The 20,669-nt window shown below is 42.5% G+C and overlaps 1 protein-coding gene across 4 annotated transcripts in view; it reads left to right on the forward strand.

Moving 5' to 3' along the window:
* LOC127583964 (NT-3 growth factor receptor-like) overlaps positions 1-20,669 on the forward strand; it is a 612,790-nt gene that overhangs the window by 262,342 nt on the left and 329,779 nt on the right. For all 4 annotated transcript variants that reach the window (XM_052040427.1, XM_052040426.1, XM_052040428.1 and 1 more), the window contains exon 4: positions 17,589-17,657. In XM_052040427.1, the coding sequence (XP_051896387.1) occupies positions 17,589-17,657 (69 nt within the window). The remainder of the gene's footprint in view (positions 1-17,588; positions 17,658-20,669) is intronic.

Raw genomic sequence — 20,669 nt, forward strand, 5'->3', positions numbered from 1 at the left:
GATATCCTGACTAAAATTAATGTCTCAAACAAAATATTAAAAAAGACAGACTGTGGGCTAGAAATTCTCACTCATTAGGACAAAATGTACATTGGACCTCAGCTGTATTCGGCTTCCAAGTTTCGGTTCTGTTGACCAATTGTACTGAAGTTCAGATAGAGTTTACTGCGACCATACACTACTAGATCAAACGCTGCATGGTGAGTGAGGTTGAATCTCTATTACAGTCTGACTATCACCATATTGCAGTTTGTGATGTCTTGCTGCGTCAAAATTGGCCGATGAATTTCCTACAACAGTGATTGTCCTTCTGGAGTACTTCACTAAAGTGTTTGGGCACTCCATGAATGGTACCCTATAAAGACTGGTTGTTTCTTCTTCCGACTATGATCAGCTACATCACAAGTTAGATGTAAATTGATGTCACCATCCACTGTGCCAGCTTGACATTTCCATTCCCTGGCAGGGATGTTGGTGACCTTTCTGTGTGAAACTCCAAGTTTGCGAATTGGGACAGTTGTGTGCTTTGCTGTCAGACTTCTGAAACAAAAAAACAGAACTGTTGAAGGGTCTCCAACCTGAAACATTGACACTGTTTTCTTTGACAGATTTGGCCTGACCTGCCGAGGATGCCCAGCATTTTCTGTTTTTTTTTAGATTTTCAACATCTGCAGTTTTTTTTTATTTTCACTTTCGTGTTCTGGGGCTTGCTGGTCACAGCTTAAAGCTACTTTTCTTTAACTTTGAGCATTTACAAATTGTCGGGAAAAGAGAAGAAATATAATATTTGCAATCATCCTTTGATATTTTGAAATCACATTACATTTCTGTAGTATCTTCCATGTGCTGTTCAGGATCCCCTAAAACACTTTGTGACTAATTGGTTAACTTTGAAATATACTGCCAGTTGCAATGGAAGAAGCACAGCATCTAATTTGTGCAAATCAAGCTCCCACAAGCTGCCTTATGATTATGTTCAGATATTCCGGTTTTATGGAACTGATTTGAGGGATAAATGTTGGCTGACTCCATTCTTCTTCAAAAGAGTGGCTTTGGGAACTTTTATGTCCTTCTGAGAGGAGACAGGCTTCAATTAAATATCTCATCTGAAGGACTGTACCTCCAACAGTGTAGGATTCTCTCAGTACTGGTCTGGAGAGTCAACCTATTTACTTTTATGGGTGGATTTGTGGACAGGACTTGAACCACAACTATACAGCACTGAAGAAAAATGTTACCACCAATCCACCCACAGAAGGAATTTTAGGTCTGAATGATGCTGCAAATTTTCTGTGGGCAAAGGATGGCAAAGAACAGGAGGGAAGGTATGGGATGTCAGGAATAGGATTACACATTGCAAGCTGGAAGCTGCTTAAAACAGGGTAAAGCATCGCAGTTGTAAAACAATTGAGCTGACCAACCGTTCAGGCCAGGAAATACAGACCAACGGAACTTACCACACTAGACAGCCCAACAGGAACAATGAGGCCCACTGTAGCAATAATGGGATGACTAAGTGGAGATTTACTAAATGTCACAGATTGGATCATCTTTTGAAAGATGGGCTCAGAGAGAAGTTTAGGGAGAGAAATCTGAGACGGTGTGATTTCTGGCATAGCAGGTTTGCCACTGGAGGATTGATGAAGCAGACTAGATCTGTACTCCCTAGAGATTAGAAGAATGGGAGACGATCTTATTAAAACATAAAATTCCTGCCAGAATTGACAGAGGTAATGTTTCCCTTGGCTGGAATGTCCAGATCCAGGAGTCATAGTCTCAGAACAAAGAGAGATGTGAAAAGAAATTTGTTCATCCAGAGGGTGGTGAATCTTCAGAATTCTCGATGCAAGTGGACTTAGTTGCTTATCATGTTCAAGAAGGAGATTGATAGATTTCCAGATATTAAGGGAATCAAGGGTTATGAGGTTCATGCAGGAAAGTGGCACTGAGGTGAAATTTCGTCCATGAACTGATTGAATGGTGAAGAAGGGCCAAATGGCTATCTTCTGCTTCCATTTCTTACATTCTAATATGCATGAGTGGGAAAAAATAAAGACACGTGTTCAAAGAAGATGAGGGGCAGCGAGGCAGACATGTTCTACGCTGATGAGGCACGAAAAGGGAAAGGGACAGTGAGGGAGAGACAGAAATAGAGGCAGGGACGAAAGAGGAGGAGAGACTTTAAGAAGGGTCTTTTTAGTAGGAATGGTAGTTAGCAGTGTGGAGCTATACAGACTGCAAGGGTCTCAGGTTTCAGTGTCAATCTATGATAAAGTAGCCATCTATTTGCCTCATTGTGGTAGTGTGTTTTAGCCAGCAGGGGTTGGCACACAAGGAGGGAGGACTTGTGGGCAGGCACGGTGGTGAAGCGGTTAGCGTAACGCTTTACAGCGCCAGCAACCCCGGTTCAATACCTGCCGCTGTCTGTAAGGAGTTTGTAATTTCTCCCCGTGACTGCGTGGGTTTCCTCTGGTTGCTCCGGTTTCCTCCCACGTTCCAAAGACGTACAGGTTAGGAAGTTGTGGGCGTGCTATGTTGGCACCAGAAGCGTGGCGACACTTGCGGGCTGCCCCCAGAACACTCTATGCAAAAGATGCGTTTCACTGTGTGTTTCGATGTACATGTGACTAATAAAAGGATCTTATCTTATCTTAAATACAGACAGGGAGAGAGAGCTAGAGATAAGGAGAAGAGCAGAGTTTAGCCTGAAGGAAGATGTACATTTATATTGAGAAAAAGATTGGAAGAGAGTGTGACAAAGAAAGAGAAATAAACAGACAAGTAGTTCCATGGAGGAACCAGGACCATCGATAACAACATTTCGATGAAACATTTATTTTCTCATCACAGTGCCTTATTTAAGAACTTTCTAATGGATGACTGGTTAGGACCCTGGATCAGGAGGCAGACCAATAACTGAGAACGATGGGAAGATGGTGAGAGTCGTACAGAGCAGAGACTGACAGAGAGCATCTGTCAGCCATTTGAAGTGACAAGTACTGTGTATATGCTGTCATAGTTTGTGGCTCATGGACATTTGATATGAATGTACAATACATTTGTGCCACTTCCTGTGAATTTGAAGAAGCTAAGTGTTGTCATGCTCCTGACAGAAAGGCATTGTCCTCCCCACAGAGGATCCCTCATAATGTCAACAGGAATGTCCAAGGGAAATGCTAGATTTTCCCTCAACCACCTTTAGCATGAAGAAAGGTTTTGCAGCCTCTACTCCTTTCTGCAGTACAAGTCCACAGGGGTCAGTGGAAGCTCTGCACAGATTGTTGACAGAAGCAAGCTGGCTAGTCCAGTCTCTACTGGCAACACTAACTTGCATTTATTGAGTGTCTTTAATGTAGTAAACCAATTAATGAATATGACAAAAACCTATTCAGCCAAAATTTCACCGCAAGCTGAAGGTAGGTGACCAAGAGCTTGGTCAAAGGCAAGTTTTAGGGCAAGTCCTCCCTCCATATGTGCCAACCCCTGCTGGCTAAAACACACTACTACAACGAGGCAAATACTGTAGATGATTACTTTATCATAGATTGGCACTAAACCTAGGACCCTTGCAGTCAGTACAGCTCCACACTGCTAACTACTATTCCTTCTAAGCACTGCAGTTAAGCAGTACAAGTCTTGTGTGATGAAAGGCAGAAGGATTGTGCCCATAAAAGCCTGAATTGTGACAACTGCAAAGGACACATTTGAAATGTTTGACATTGAGCATTGTTCCATTGTTAAGTCTGTGTAGCAGGAATTGGGCAGTGCTAGTGCCTCAAAGCTCCAGCGACCTGGGTTCAATCCTGACCCCTGGTGTTGTCTATGTGAACTTTGCATGTTCTTTCTTGGACCATCTGGGATACTCCCAGATATGTTAGAGAGGGAAATAAATGGGAGAATGAGATTGATGGGATTGCTCTGAGAGCTGACGTAGACTCGATGGGTCAAGGGTCTTATCTTATGTTGTAAGAAAACATCAGAATTATTAACTCGACAGTATACTGTGCCTTTATGTAGCTCCTTTCATAAACCTGGATGGATTGTAATACTCATTCTGAAGTACAGTGATATTATTGAATCTAGTATGTTATTTACACAGAAGCAAAAGCACACAGTTTTGAAACACAAGGTTGTTAGCATCCCAGTCTCAAAACCATAATTGACATAGCACTAGTATTCTGTTTCATAGAGGTACATATAGGTGCAGTAGAAGATTTAGTTTTGTTTTGTTGTTTGTTCATGGGAAAGTGAACATTACTGCCAATACCAGCACTTATTGTCCATCACTGGTTGCCCCCGAATACAACCACATTGTACCCATAGATGCTCGTACTTGCATTAAAGAAAGAAAGCATATAGTTCTTAAAGACTTAAGAGTCTCAAAAAGATCAGAAATGTTTCAGAACTTATCTTTAATGAATATACAAACTTTCATTCATTCAACACCATTGACCTCAGGATGCCACATAAATGTTTCACAGTTAATGAAGCACTTGGAAAATCTACCCATTGGTGGAATGGATGTTGGACCTATAAGAATGCTTAATACTGACATCATGACATCTCAGACACTTGAGAGCTAATGAATTCTTTCTGAAATGCAGTCACGATTGGCGAGTTGAAAACGCAGGAGTAATTTTGTGTACAGTAACCTCTCATTATGACCAGATAACTTCTTTAGCTGGATAAATGCAGGCCAGGACTCTCAACAATAATGTTATTTGATCTTTTACATTCGTATGGGAGAGCAGACGTGCCCTTGGTTTAACGATGCATCCAAAAGACAGCACCTCAGTGTGATGCTGCCCTGGTTGGTGATCTTTGTACTCAAGTCTCCGGATTGTGAGATAAACCTGGAAATTTTTGTCCTAAAGGCAGGGAACCCTCCCCGTGATTTTTTATGCATTATTGAAATGCTGGTGACATTGGAGAGGCTATCGCTTATCTCCATCTATTCTTGGTCAGTACCTCAGGTTTGAGGATAATTGCTCTTGGACTGAATGGCTCACTTGACCATTTCAGAGGACGGTTAAGAGAGGACAGAGCTATATATATACTAACTAGATGGAAGATCTCCTTCCCTAAAGGCTTCAGTGAACCAAAAGGTTTTGCAACAATTAATGCCAATTTTTATTTCAGGTTATTTAATAGATGAACTTAAAATCTCCATCTCTCTTGGTGGGATTTGAACATATATTTTTCTGAATTTTTTATTATAATCCTTGGGCTTATTATCATAATTTAACTGCTATGCCACTGTTGTATTTTACCTAATGAAGTTGTAGTGCTGATAGGATGGAGCCAGAGTCTCTTATGCAGTTTGAACTGCATGCACTCATTGTAGATTTTCCACATCTCAGCATCCTCAATTGCTGCAGATTTTGCGAAGGCTGGGTAAAGATCTAACGTCAAAGGCTTGGAACTTTAGGGATAATGGGCCTCCTGAGAATCTGTGTCTCCTGGAGGGACTCAGGAGAGTTTTACTGTCAGTAAATGTACACCAAATCCAGTTTGTTCAGGTTTGTTCTATTCACTCAAGATAAGGAGTCAAAAATGTACAAAATCCATTTGTACCCTACACAAAGCACAACAGAGCCTGGCGAAAAGAAGGCTCAAGTGTTGACGAGGGTTAGAATTATAGTAACGCTCCTTAAAAAGTGAGCTAGTGATGGGACTGATTGAAGTCCAATTTATACCCTTATTTAAAGGAAATATCCAAATAAAAAAAAGGCACCAATTAATCTTCACACATCCTCCCAAAAGGCAAGTGCTTATTAATAAAGGATCTTACTCATTGCTGTCTGTAGATTGTTGGCACCAAGTGTTGCCATTAACTTGTGTAAATGTGTCTGCTTGTCTGCATGTATATCTCAGATTATTATTTAAATGGTGAAAGATTGCAGCATGCTGTTGTGCAGAGGGACTTGAGGGTGCTTGTGCATGAATCCCAAAAGGTGGGTTTGCAGGTGCAAGAGGTTATCAAAAAGGCAAATGGAATGTTGGCCCTCAGTGCTGAAGGCGCTGAATTTAGGAGCAGGGAGGTTATGCTGCAACTGTACAGGGTACTGGTGAGGCTGCACCTGGAGGACTGATGAGGAGAAACTGCTTTTCCCAGAGAGTAGTGAATCTGTGGAATTCTCTGCCCGGGGAAGAAGTGGAGGCTACTTCATTAAATATACATATTTAAGACACAGTTGGATAGATTTTTGCATAGTAGGGGAATTAAGGGTTAAGGCAGGTGGGTGGATCTGAGTCCACGGCCAGATCAGCCATGATCTTATTGAATGGCAGAGCAGGCTCAATGGGCCAGATGGCCGACCCCTGCTCCTACTTCTTATGTTCTTATCTCTCAGTCTTTCTCTCTCTCATTCTCTCACTGTATGCTTGAGTGTATGTCAGCTAATAGGAATGTATCCATTTTGTGTGTATGTATAAGACTACATTTAAAATCTAATCTGAGTGTATTGTTTGTGTATATCAAGTGTGTTCTTGAGAGCAGGCATGTGTATAGTGTGTGTGACTTTCCATCTGTCAGTGCATGTAGCTTGAGTATGTGTTGAGTGGACATATATGCATGTGTGTGTGTCCTATTTCTGTCTGTCTTTGTGAATGCTTCCATTCATCTCTGTCAGTGGATGTAGCTGTTGTTTCATGTGTTGTGTAGAGGCCTGAATTGATATGTGTGCCTCTCTGTGCATGAGATGCCTGTCTATCCACGATCACTCTGCTATGCTGCCTTGATCAGCTTGTGCCAGGCTGGATTTAGCCCATAGTGAGTCTGTTCCCAAATAAAGATCTTTACACTTTAACACAAAGACTATACTGGGACAATTGCCGTTCAGTGCCAGTCACTCCTGTCTAACTGATTGTTCAATTGGTACAGGATGATAATTCTGTTATAACTGGTTTTATGCGGTGTGTCTGTCCCTGGGACCTCACCTGAGAGAAACCAAACTCATTTTTTCCCTTGGCTCCCTCCCCAGATGTCAGAGGGAAAAATGTTTCATCCTATGAATGTACTGGATCGCTGCCAAGATCCCTGAGGCCAGTGTGATCCCTCCACAGAGAGAGGAGACTTTCACTGCATCTGTCTCAGTTGGACTAGTGCCCAGTTGCTGTAGATGAAAGGATACCAGTCATCCTCATCAGAGGGAGAGGAGACTCACATCCATCTGTCTGCGGAACTGCGCCAGATTGATAAATGGACAGTCTTGAAACCCACTGTCCCCCTCTATCTGTTACTGACCCCTGTTTTATTACTGTCACCTTGTGTTTACTCAGACAGTCACATTTCACACCTGTCTGGGACTCCGGCATAAACTGCAATGATTTAGAAAATTAGCATTTAATCCTCAACTCCAAGGTTCGGATTTATTCTGTGCAATCGTGAAGGTTGGCAATGTGGCACAGTGAATATTTAGCATTACTGATGGCTTAATATTTGAAACTGTGAGGAATGTAGTAATTTAGGGAACATTTTTGTATGGATTCTGGTGACTGAAAATGCTTGGAATAGTGGGTGGTGTTCCAGGAACAGTAGTCTCTGTACCAGGGATTGTATAGGCACAGTGCTTCAGTGGAACTAAGGCCACCTTGGTTCCAAAATCCAGGGCAGGCTTGCTTCGAGTTCATGCACAAGGTCCAAGGTTGTTCTGTGCCAAAATAGGACAAAAGTCTCTGCAGGGGTACTGAGGACCAGCCTTCCCTGATCCCTCCTCCAGTTAGAGCACCATTCCATTAAGTAGCCAGTGATGAGTAGGCTTAGTGCCAGTACATGTTGTGGCATTAAAGAGAGAGGGAGTCAGTAAGTACCTGAATGAGGGTTCATCTACCCTGGTGTGTGCTTGTCATCCAGCAAATGAAATTCATTAAATAACTTCACTGTTGGCAGAGTTATCACATAGCAAAACTCATGTAACCCTAGGTCAATATCTCCAAATATGGTTTTGCCAATGTTTTATTTGGATTCACCATTACACCTTGACTTTTATGTTCCATGGGCAAGAAACTCACCTTTGATGGTTGGCACTAAGCACATGTCCATTGACAGGCACTTCTCAACACGAGTCAATGGGACTGAATGTGTGGTGATGAGGACAACCTACATTTAATTTACTCCTGTGTTTTTACTGCTAGTGGAAAAGTTAAATTTCTCCACCCTTGCCAACCTTTGACATATACTATTAATCCATTAGCCTTTAATGGCCTTATTTACTTCCATTGTCTTTAGGTTTTGAATCCAAAGCCCTCTGCTTTTGCAAACCATCCAAGGAAGTAAAGCACCACAATATCTTTCCTAAAATCTACTGCCTCACCGTTGTGGATATTAAATCCACCTGCCATTTAGGCATTCTATAAGTATTCCTCAGCATCTTCTTTTGGAGCTCCAAATTATTAGACCTGATTACTGGCAAATGCCAACAGTTCTGATTGGAACTGCCAGTGTTAAGCCAATTTAACTCCAGTGAGTCCAGTATCTTGTTTGAAATTTGACATGTTTATATTAACAATTTTCATTTTTAAAATCAAAAATATTTCATATTTTAAAATGATCTATTTCAATGTTAATAGCGTTCAAATATCTCTGAACGGCAGACCATTTACAAACTATTTATCCTGCACAGTTTTACAGCTGACAAAACTAAGGCTGTCAGGGTAGGGATGGTGCCTCCCTCCCTGGGCCACCTTGAGCCTAGTCACCACTCAGATTGTGCAGATGGATTCCAGGATGCAGAGAACCAGTGAGATTGGACCTCCACATCAGGAGTTGTGTGGCTAGAGTTTGGGCAGGAGAACTGACCAAATGAATCACTGTGCCTCAGCAGCAGCCATAAATTTGGTTATCCTGCCCTGTCATTCACTGTGCAGATCTTCAATGTCAATGGAGCAGAAGTGCCAGAATGACACTGCTGAGCACTCTTATTCTGTGTGCTTTTAAACAAGACTCTAATCTAATTTGCTACACACCCCTTATCGCACACCTCTTAAGAATCCCCACAGATATTTGTATGGTACCATGTTAAAATCTTCCTGCAAATCCTATGACAACACAACATATCTGTCATCTCTGTGAAGGTTCCAATTATTTTCCTCATCCAGATTATGTAGAAATTTCTTCTTTAATTTAACATTCCAGGCACTTCCCCACTAGAAATTGTAAACTAATTTACCAGAAATGGACTGGATTTGTGTCCTTTACATAAATGGTGATTTCCCAGAGCTCCATCATTATTCCTTCTCTTCTGACAACCAGCATTGTTTTTTTTGTATTGTGGCAAGAGACTTATTAGCTGAACTAATGTCTCAACATTCAGCTTTAAACTCATTTCATGGATTTACCTCTGCCCCAAATCTTTTTATTAAGCAACAAAGTAATGCACTGGTTAAATTTTCCTGACAAATCCAACTTCTCTATTAACTCACTATCTTCTCCTTTCAAGGATTTCAGCTTCTGTTTAGCAATTTTTTTTCTGATCCATCCTGATATCACTGTTTTGTTTAGATTCTCTCTTCGTATTTCCTCCTTCCTCTCCTTATCTCTTTCTGCGCTCTCTCCCTTATTTTATCTTATCTACGCTCCACATGTGCCCTTTTCTTCAATCTTATTTGCTTTCTAACATCATTATCTATCTGCAGCGTCCTGAGGCTTAAAGTAGTTTCTTCTTTAAGTTATGTACATATTCAGCAGCATTGCAATGTCCTTCTTGATAACATCTTAGTGCAGATCTATTGTCCTTATGCCAGTTTCTCCTTCCACCTTGTTTTACCAGGGTCCAAACCTGAAGTCAGCTCTATTCTACTCTACTGCTCCTGAGTTCAAACAACCTCTGTCTTTCCCTCTTTAAACCTGAAACTTTTAAATGAGGCTTAAATACAGTATTACTTTCTTTAGCATATTATCTATTTTACTTCAGTATCAGGATCTAGCAACATTTACCCACTACATGTCCTTGGAATGTATTGCTCAAGGAAACAGTCCTTGTGAACAATTCAGGAATTCTATGGCTTATTTCGTTCCTATCAAGTGAGTAATTAAAATTCTGTTGTCCACACTCATCGACCTGATCAATCCCCTTGCCAAATTTCCTCCCACGGTTAGAGGGTGTGGTACTGACCTGGCATTACAGTGTTCAAAGTGGGAATCTGCAGATGGAGGATAGAGGCCCAGATCTAGGAAGGGGTGGAGGGTGAGGGGAGTGGGTACAATGGACTAGCAGACATAGATCTGACTTGGCTCTGAGAGATCAGGGCCTTCACTGGGGACCTTCAGGTGGGCAAATGGGTGGGTAGGGTATTGGTATTGGTTTTGATTTATTATTGTCACTTGTACCGAGGTACAGTGAAAAGCTTTTCTTACAAACCGATCGTACAGGTCAATTCATTACACAGTGCAGTTGCATTGAGTCAGTACAGAGTGCATTGATATGGTACAGGTAGTTGTTTCTGGATGTCGGAAGATTGCCAGCCCTGTAAGAAGATTTAAAAGAGCATTATTGGTGATAGTTAGTGACATAGAGTTTAAATTTAAAAGTGTAGAATGATTATAGTAAAGGTAACGAGTAGATCTGTAGAGAGCAGCTTGCAACGTGTTGTCACGCTCTGGCGCCATCTTGGTGGGGGATGCCTGAGGATGGGAGATGACACTTGCTTAGTGTGGCTCCAGTTCAACATAATAAAAAAACTCGGCCCAGAAATTGCTCCCTGCCAATTTTTGGGGACCAATCTAATGCCATTTGCTAAGAGCATCGAATGCTAGCTTCACAGAATAATGTTGTCAGGTTTCTCTGTGTAATGCTTCACTGAAACTGACATTATCAATTTATCGATTTTAGTGTACTGTTCCATTCTGAGTTGTTGCTACTTCTTGCAGTTCTCATGAAATAGCACAGCAGGAGCAAACTTTGCAGGCAAGTTGTAAAAGGATGTGCCTCTATGTAAGCAGACTCTTTAAGCTACAGGGGGGTACTTACTACCAAATGAATGGATTCTGCAATGATGGAAAGTGATGGGAGAGTATTCCCAGGGAAACAAGAGGGACCTAAGCAGAATGGTGAAGAACAGTGTCTGCAGGAGGTGTGTTTTTTGTGTCGAAGAGCCAGAGAGACCATCCTGAGCTACAACCAGGTGCTCCTGGGAGGAAGTTGCTACAGAGTCCACTGAGTTTGATTTGTGAGGAGAATGCAGAGAGGTTTCAAGGGACATAGTTAGGCCAACTGACAAGGTAAATGAGATACAACGTGAGCTCATTCAGTTTGTTTGAAAAATTAGTAAGGTAGACTATTTTTTTAAACTAAGAGAGATTGAAGAAGGTTGATGTTCAAAGAGACTTGGGTGTCCTTGTCTACAAATTACTGAAAGTTAATATGCAGGTTTAGCAGGCAATTAGGAAGGCAAATGATTTATTAACTTTTTTTCATTTGAGTACAAGAGTAGTGCCGTTTGCTCCACTTATGTAAACCTTTGGTTAGTATCTGGAGCATTGTGTATGGATTTGATCTCCCTGAGGAAGAACACACTTGTGATAAAGGGAGCACTGTGAAGATTCATCAGTTGATTTCTGGAATGGCAGATTTGTCACATGAGGAGGAATTAGCCGACTGGGCTGATATCGTCTTGAGTTGAGAAGAATGAGAGTTATTTCATTGAAACATTCAAAATTCTTCAGCAGCTTGAAGGAGTAGATAGAAGCTTGTTGTTTCTCCTGACAGGGTATCTACAGCCACAGAGTCACAGTATCTAAATAAGGGGTTGGCCATTCGTAACAGAGATGAGAGGGAATTTCTTCACTCAGATGAAAATGAATCTTTGGAAAGTGAATCAGATGCTGAGTACATTTAAGACAGAGAGAGGTTGATAGATTTTTGGTCATTAAGGGATGCTGAGTTAGTGCATGAGAGTGGCATTAAGGTAATGAAGCAGCCATGAACTTATTGAATGGAGGTGAACACATGAAGGCTTACTCCTGCTTCTATTTCTTTGTTCCTATGTGAGGCCATGAGTAAGTCTGTGAGTGTCTCCACTTTAAGAAAGCTTCCAGTGCAGGCAAATGCCAATGCCCCCTCTGCCTGCTTCTATGGGCTGAAGGAAGATTCTCCTTTCTTTGACGATGGAGTTTGGGTGACATCAGCTGACGATAGCAAACCATGAGATGTGGAAGAGATCAGCAGCAGCCTGGCATAGTTCTGATACCAGGAAGATGGGAGTGACCGTGACCCTGACCTTCACATGCAAAGCCTTCCAGGTATAAGTGAGGTTATATCTGAGGTTGTCGGAAGCCACAGAACTCAGATGAAATGAAGAAAATAGTTTGATTGTTGGCTGTATTAACAGCATGGTTTCAAGGTAAAGGGGGTTAGTAAATGCTGGTTGCCCTTGGGGTAAATAAGAATAAGATAGAGAGCTTAGCGACATGCTGTCTTGACAAACAAACTTTCCCTCGATATCAGCAAAACAAAAGAGCTTGTCATTGACTTCAGGAAAGGGGCCGGTGTACATGCACCTGCCTACATCAAAGGTGCTGAGGTCGAGAGGGTTGAGAGCTTCAGGTTCCAAGGACTGAACATCACCAATGGCCCATCTTGGTCCAACCACGTAGTCGCCACGGCCAAGAGAGCTCACCAATGCCTCTATACTTCCTCGGGGGGGGGGGGGAATAAAGAAATTTGGCATGTCCCCTTTGACACTCACTATAGAAAGCATCTTATCTGGATGCATCATGGTTTGGTATGGCAACTGCTCTGCGCAGGATCGCAAGAAACTGCAGAGCGTTGTGGACACAGCCCAGCACATCATGGAAACCAGCCTCCCCTTCATGGACTCTGTCTACACCTCTTGCTGCCTTGGTGAAGTAGCCAGTATAATCAAAGACCCCACCCACTCTCCCGTCAGACAGGAGCCTGAGGGTACATACCACCAGGCTGAAGGACAGCTTCTATCACACGGTGATTAGACTATTGAACGGTTCCCTTATACGATGAGATGGACTTGTTTGACCTTCTACCTTATTGTCTACCTACAATGCACTTCCCTGTAGCTGTGACACCTTACTCTGTATTCTGTTATTGTTTTGACCCTGTACTACCTCAATGCTCTCTGTACAACCTCAATGCACTGTGTAATGAATCGATCTGTACGAACGGTATACAAGACAAGTTTTTCACTGTACCTCGGTACAAGTGACAACAATAAACCAATACTAGTACCTAACGTGTTTTTCAGATCAGTGAGGAAACTAACTGCAGACTAATTTTTCATGTCACACTACTGTTGATGTAATTGTGTGGGGTATATGCTGAAGAAAGGTGTGAGGGAGATGGAAACTCTAGTGAAAAGGGTGATGGGTACAAAAACACACAGAACTATGTGCAAATTTACACAGTTACAGATTTACCCAATGTTCGACAGCAGAGCCCAATTTTTTGAGCTGTGTGACTTGATTGATGGCTGGCCCTGCTCTTTTGATATAGAGTGGAGGATACTGCTCTAGGTTTGGGCAGTAGATGATGTTGTTCAGTGGTGTGCTGATGAGGACTTGTCTTTTACCGGAGCAATAAAGAGGACTTTCTGTGCATGTACTGTAGGCAGTCTCCCAAGTGGAGAGTACTAACATGTACAGTATATGAGATCTGTCTCTCAATTCAATTTAATGACCTGGATTTTTTAGTCACTAATATTTGCCATTGTCCTTGGTTAAAACTCTGCATTCAACTTGAGTGGTAATCCTGCTGAGAATGTCGTCAAAATACTTTCCTGATTTTTCTGGTTGCAATGTTACATGAAGGATATGAAGGCTTTGGAGAAGTTGCAGAAGAGGTTAACTAGATGTATTAGCTATAAGGAGAGATTGGACAAACTTGGATTGATTTCTCTGGAGCGTCGGAGGCTGAGGGGTGGCCTTATAGATGTATCTATAAAATGATGAGAGGCATAGATAGGGTAGATAGAGTCTTTTTCCCAGGGTGGAAATGTCAAATCCTAGAAGGCATGGCTTTAAGGTGAGAGGGGAAGACCTTAAAAGTGATTTATGAGATTTTTTTTCCCAGAGAGTGGTGAATACCTGAAACATGCTGCCAGGGGAAATGGTGGAAGCAGAGATGAACGTAATATTTAAGAGTCATTTAGACAGGCAGGTGCACGAATGGGCAGAGAATAGAGGGATATAGACCATGTGCAGATAGATGGGATTAGTTTAGATTAGCATTTTGGTCAGCACAGACAATATGGGCTGAAGGGCCTGTTCATGTGCTGTACTGTTCTAAGTTCTTTGTTCTATGTTTCCCCCTCTTGTACAAAGATAAAAGTGTCGTCAGTTTCCAGTCAAGACTAAAGCCAGACTGAACAGGGAGACCTGTACTCATTCTGAGCAGCTTAGTTAGGTAAACTGTGCTCTCCACAAGAACATTCAAAAACTTGTAACAGCCTTCAAAAAGTTTCAGAACTTTTTCAAAGGAAATCTATAGAAACAAGCCTTTAGGAAGATCTAAGAAAGTCTTTTAAAATTAGCAAGCCGTGAGAAAGATTTTAATAAGTCATTTCAAATTAATAGGCTATTTAAAGTGTTTCCTGGGTGTCTCATAGCAATTCTGAGTTAGCTTCCTTCAAACAAAACCTTCTTCTGCTTTGGAAAAGCTCCTTGTACCTCTGTAAACTGGTGCAAGATCTTCTGGAGAGTTAACTTTGTAAATGTTGAGCAATTAGCCCAAATACATGCTGTCTCATTGACCTCCATGTTAATTTTAACATCAGAGACATCACCAGCACAAGTCTATGGAGGCATATCAAAACACTCACAATAATTTTTAAGAATTTCCACCTTACGATGCACTTTGATGAAAATCCTGAAGTTGTATCAGTTTCATAAAATAAAGTGGCAAAACTAGCACAAACGTTGGTGATTTTGATATCATTACTACTGCAAGCCAATAAAAAAGCAGAAAAAAATTGCCTCTAAGGAGTTGTGAGCTGTTTCTTGAATGGGACTGTCAAGATGGGGAAATAAGAAGGCACAGCTTTGTATAGGGTAGTAACCTCTGAGTATTCAGTAGAAGACTTATCGAGAAATTGGGCCCATTTGTGGCAGTTTTTATGCAGATATTGTGGACAAAAGCCATTTTGTGTGTGTTAGAATGTTCTAGAGATCACTTCCAGATCATTTGCCTGTCGTTGGATATGTAGGTATATTGATGTCAGCATTCACACAATTCACGTTTCCTCCACTGCCAGCAGAAGTTCGAGCTTCCATTGGCAAACCTACAACATTATTTATTAACTTACAATAAAAACCAGGGTTCAGGAATGAGATACTAATTGAAGGGTCTCCACTGTCACATTGTTCTCCTGCACACAGCATCTCCCAAACTTGTTTTTCAGAAATCATTATAAAACTGCATTATTCACCCATCATGAATAGGCTTTTTTAACCACCACCTGTGACTTGCTCAGGAGCTCAAGTGGTTGGCTTAAAGCTCACTGTAGCTAGGGCCATGTGGGCACAAGAGTCATTCTGGCCAGAGCTGTGTTACGATCCGCTCCATGGCAGAGGAAGGGTAACAGCCATTACCATTTCGGATATGAGGAGAGTTCTTTGAGTGGTGTCCCAGCACAGCAAAGATCCTGAGATCCCATTGCAGATAATGAATTCATGTCCTAAACCTGTAGCACTACCATTGGCCAATATCATTAATATTTTCAGTAGAACAGATTATACACAGCACATGTTCAGCGTACGACACAAGGCTGAACTCCAATTTCTTGGCAACAGAGACTGATAGGTGTCTGGAAATTAGTGGAATCGAGGGATGTGGAGATAGTGCAGGTGGACGATCAGCCATGATCTTGTTGAATGGCGGAGTCAGCTTGAGGGGCCTAATTGCCTACTCCTATTCTATTTTCTTTTTTTCTTGTGTAACAATAACTTATGGCTAGAGAGCTCAGCCTGGGTCTGGTGGGTCTGACCCATAGCAGGGTCTGCTGACCTTTGGTACATAGAATAGAGTGATGATCCAAAATAGGGCAATAGTAGCCAGTGTTCTCTATAAAGTAACAGTGGTGGGTACAGTGCTCAGGGCATACAGTGAAGGTGTCTTGTGTTTGGGCAATTCTGTGGATAATAATAGGACCAGCTGGTCTCTGTGTGTCAGTAGAGGGCGGTATCTCAAGATGTGGTCGATGGACTGGATTAATTTGTGAATTTACATTCTGACCACTATGAAGTGTTGAAAGAATGTTTCTGTAAAGCAAATAAGTTTTAATTCAATTTAAATAACAATATTATCAGCAATTATTAAGCTGCACATTCCACTGTGCTCATTTCTGTGCGACTCCAGACCTGGGATCAACAACTCCTATTGGAGCTGCTGGGAAAAGCGGTAACATGTACAGTATATGTGATCTGATCATCAGCACTCAATAGAATCAACTGAAAAGGAGAAACCATTTGCTTCTGAGGAGTTGCCAGCTGTTCCTTGAAGTGCTCCCACTTGAGCCTATTTTGCTGCTTAAATCACTTCTGATCCAGGGTTTGTCTGAAGTGATGTGGCCCAAAGACCTTATCATGAAAGCAGATCCCTAAAAGCAATAATAAAGCAGCACAGACTGCGCAAACAGAGTACAACAAAGTCTTGTCTGGTCTGGAGAATATTGGAAATACTTAGCAGGCCTGTCAAAAGAGGAAGGTGAAAGTTCAGATAAGAGACTCTTCAACTCAATCTGATCAATTGTAAAACCACTTAAAACCTGTTCTCTTCAGATGTTGGTTGAGATCTGCATATTTGCTGCAGTTCTTGCTTTCTGGAGATCTGAAAATTACTTTGACAAGTTGAGCTGTATGTGGAACAGGCCGAAGTTCCCTTGCACACTGTGGCCAGAAGGATCAGGCTTTAGTGACAGATCTGAAGCAATGCCAGTGGGCCAAGGGATGTTAATTCTGGATTTTGTTGCACTCCATCCCAGTGTGCTGGGACATCCAGCTGCCCACACACTGTAAACCCTGACCAGAAGCAGCCCAGTTTCCTTGTTCATTTCTTTCAGCTGTTCCTGTGGGTGAGGGGATAGATTTTGCCATCTGCATTTCACCCAAAAGCTAAAATTAGAAAAGGCACTGCAATCTTTAATGAGGAATGTGTGAAAATTCCAGTCACAAGAGTGCCTGGTTCTTTGATGTCCAGCTACTTAGTGGCACATTTCAATCAGGGGATAAGTTTTTGGGCAGGGTACTTTCCTCCCAGCTCTCCTCACTGCTTCCATGACCTGCTTGCCCAGAGGTTCGGACTTACAGAAACAGAATAAATAAAAGAAAATAACACAAAGCTCTATCACCCTCTGTTTGTTGATATCTGGGCAACTTTTGAGGATGGGAAGTGGGTAATAATTCTGACGCTATTCCCACTCTCCTGATGAAGAAGACAACTTCAATGAACTGGTTGAATAAAGCGAGGTTGTTCTGACTGGTCAAAGTGTTAATGTAGTGAATGACTGTATGCATATTCAGTGGATGCCTCTGAAAAGATTTGGGTTTCTGACATTAGTCCATCAAACACAATCGACTGAAAGTAATTAACAATGCATTTCCTTTCCTCTTGAATTTGCAGTAACCTCTCAGGCAATCGGCTCACTAGTTTGTCTTGGCAGCCCTTCAGGACTCTCCAGCTCTCCCAGCTGTAAGTACAATGTGTGTGTATGATATAAGTGTCCTGTTCTCAGCTGCATATTCAGGCTTTCCCTTCCTAACACTGATACCAAGTCCTCATTCCGGTGACGTTGATCTGTTTGCTTCACTCTTCTTAATGTTCTAGAACACTGAAACATTCCAGTAAACCATGTGAAGCCACGTGAAACTGTAATGAACAGAAGTCCTGTGTTCCCATGGTGGATGGTGGCCATCATAGAGGCGGACAAATGGCACAGAAGTTGGCCTTTTGGCCCCAGTCCATGCTGACCGCCGACCACTCATTTACTCTCTTCCCACATTAATCCCATGTTTATTCTCTCCACATTCTCATCAACTCTCCCCAAATTCTACCACTCACTTACACAAGAGGGCAGCTTACAGTGGCCAATTAACCTTCCAACCGGCATGTCTTTGGGAGGTGTGAGGAAACCCATGGATGACAGGGAGAATACACCAACTCCACACGGACAGCACCAGACATCAGAATTGAACCCGATTTGCTGGTTCTTGCGTGGCAGCTCTCTGCTGCTCTACTGAGCCACTCATATGGAGGTGGATTTAGTGATGAATCAATGTCTGCTCCAATTACAAATAGCACACCAGATGGAGCTTGAACAGACAAAGAATACAATTTTCCCATGAAGTCAGTAGACCATTACACAATTGACCATTGTGTACGTCAGGAGAAGCAAACATCCATCACAAATCAGCTCCCGAAATTCCCTGGGGCATTACAATGCAATCCACAATCTCTGTCAACACCAACATCAAAAGCAGTGACCTATGCAAAATATCAGGAGGTTGGACTGGAGACATCACCAAGGGGAATTTGACCAGTTGACCTGAATGGTTCTGGGTTGGAGATCAAGATATCAGCCAGGCAACCACCAGCCCTCTGGTGACTCCAAGATGTGTGGGAGTCTTGTGAGAACAAATTTAGAAATGTATGTCTTGTCCACCCCAAACTGTGGCCTTGTCTAGATTTGAGGACCATGTGGCTTTCCCCAGATGCTCCAATTCCCTCTTGCATCTCAAAAATGTGCCAGTAGGTTAATTAGCCACTGTAAATTGGCCCTAATTGTGTGGGTGGGTGGGCAAGAGAACCCAAGGGGGAAGTTGATGGGCATGTGAAAGGTAATAAGTTGCTGGGAAATAAGTGAGGAATGGGATTGATGAGAAAATGCATTCTTTGTCTGTTTTAGCTCCATCTGGTGTGTTAGTTGTAATTGGAACAGATGTTGATTCATCACTGGGGAAACTCCACCACATCCATCCCATTGAGTCTAATTGCCATTGACTCAATGGGATGAATGGCCTTCTATGCCATGAAAAAAAACATAAAAGTAATCAATGGCTTTCTCACCGAGCCTCGCCCATTCTTTTTGCCAGTGGGTGTTGCAGGCTGTTCCCTGTGATGTGGTCAGTTGGTTGGTGGAAGACAAAAAGACAGAGAATCAAGAACTAGAGGGCATAGGTTTAAGGCGAGAGGGGAAAGATTTAATAGGGACCTGAGGGACCACTTTTTCATGCAGATGGTGGTTTGTTTAAGGAACAAGCTGCTGGGGGAAGTGGTTGAGGCAGGTACAATAATAACATTTAAAAGACATTTGGATAGGAAAGGGTTAGAGGGATATGAGCCAAACATGGGCAAATGGGACTAGCTTAGATGGGCATCGTGGTTGGCATGGACCCGTTGGGCCGAAGCGCCTGTTTCCGTACCGTATTACTCTCTGTCTCTATGTTTCTCAGTAAGAGTTGATGGTTTGCTGCCTGATATCTTTTTTTAAGCAACTTTATTCAAAGCATTAACAAAATATTAAATTAATTTTTTATTCTCTGCATCTAGAATGCATTCGAGCCTCTCTAGTGCCCTTGGGCCATAGAAGGTACTTAGCAAATTAGTGGATACAGTGTGCAATCTCTTCAGGGACACTTGGGCACGAATGTAACCTTGGAGGAGGGGCTGGCAGTTGGGATGGATGCCCTTAATGACCTGCTGCCTGGACTTGTGAATAGCTACCTTGGGCAGGCCCAAGAGCAAACACTGAGGATGTTCCCCGACCGGAGCACCCCAGAACACCACCTCTTCCACACTGAGTGCTGATGGTCATCGAGCAGTTGATTCTTCCCTGAACGTAATAACCAGCTGTATTCCTCCTGAAGTTAGGGCACACCATGCCAGTTAGCGCACATTGGAGGGAACAGAAGTGATGTTTGGCAACCTGGTATGATTCTCCGAGTATCCTTAGGGACATGTGAACATACTCACTGTGACAGTCACAAAAAGAATGTGTGAGGGTCAGTCCGAGATCCTATAACTCCAGACAGTGAGCGGCTGAGAATAGGGAGGTGTTTTGGCCAACTTCCACCAGAAAGGAAATTAAATCTTTCTCTTTAGTGGTCTGCTTAGTGAAGGGGCCATTTGTAACAACGACTTCTTAAGAAACTCAGCTCCGTCAGGCTCTAACAAAAAAGGCCAGCCGATCAGTTACTGGGTGCTTCCAGCATTCAACCAGCAGCTTGGGATGGTCATTGAGAACGTTGTCTCACCCCTGCCCCCTCCTCTTTTTACCTGGTATCTTCCCTCTCCACTCTCATTCAGTGTCTTGACCCGAAACATCGATCATCCCTTTGCCTTCCCAGTTGCTGCTCAACTCCTGAGTTCCTCCAGCAGTTTGTTTTTTCACTTTATAATTTTCTTTCTTTCTCTCACTCCTTCTGACCTTCTCCTCACTCATCCCTGATCTTTAAGGAACGTTCAGAACTAGGGGACACAGTCTCAGGAAAAGGGTAAGCCGTACGGGACTGAGATGAGGAAAAATTTTGTTTACACAGAGTTGCCAACTTTTGCCTCTCTGTATCTCCGACGACTGTGGATGCTCAGTCACTGAGTATAGGCACAGTGTCTATTGCTAGGTTTTCAGATACTAAGGGGATCAGGGATATAGAGAGCAGGCCAGAGACTGAACTAAGGAGATACTAAGGGGATCAGCTGCTGAAT

The sequence above is a fragment of the Pristis pectinata genome, chromosome 28, assembly GCF_009764475.1.
Source record: "Pristis pectinata isolate sPriPec2 chromosome 28, sPriPec2.1.pri, whole genome shotgun sequence".
Classification (NCBI taxonomy): domain Eukaryota; kingdom Metazoa; phylum Chordata; class Chondrichthyes; order Rhinopristiformes; family Pristidae; genus Pristis; species Pristis pectinata.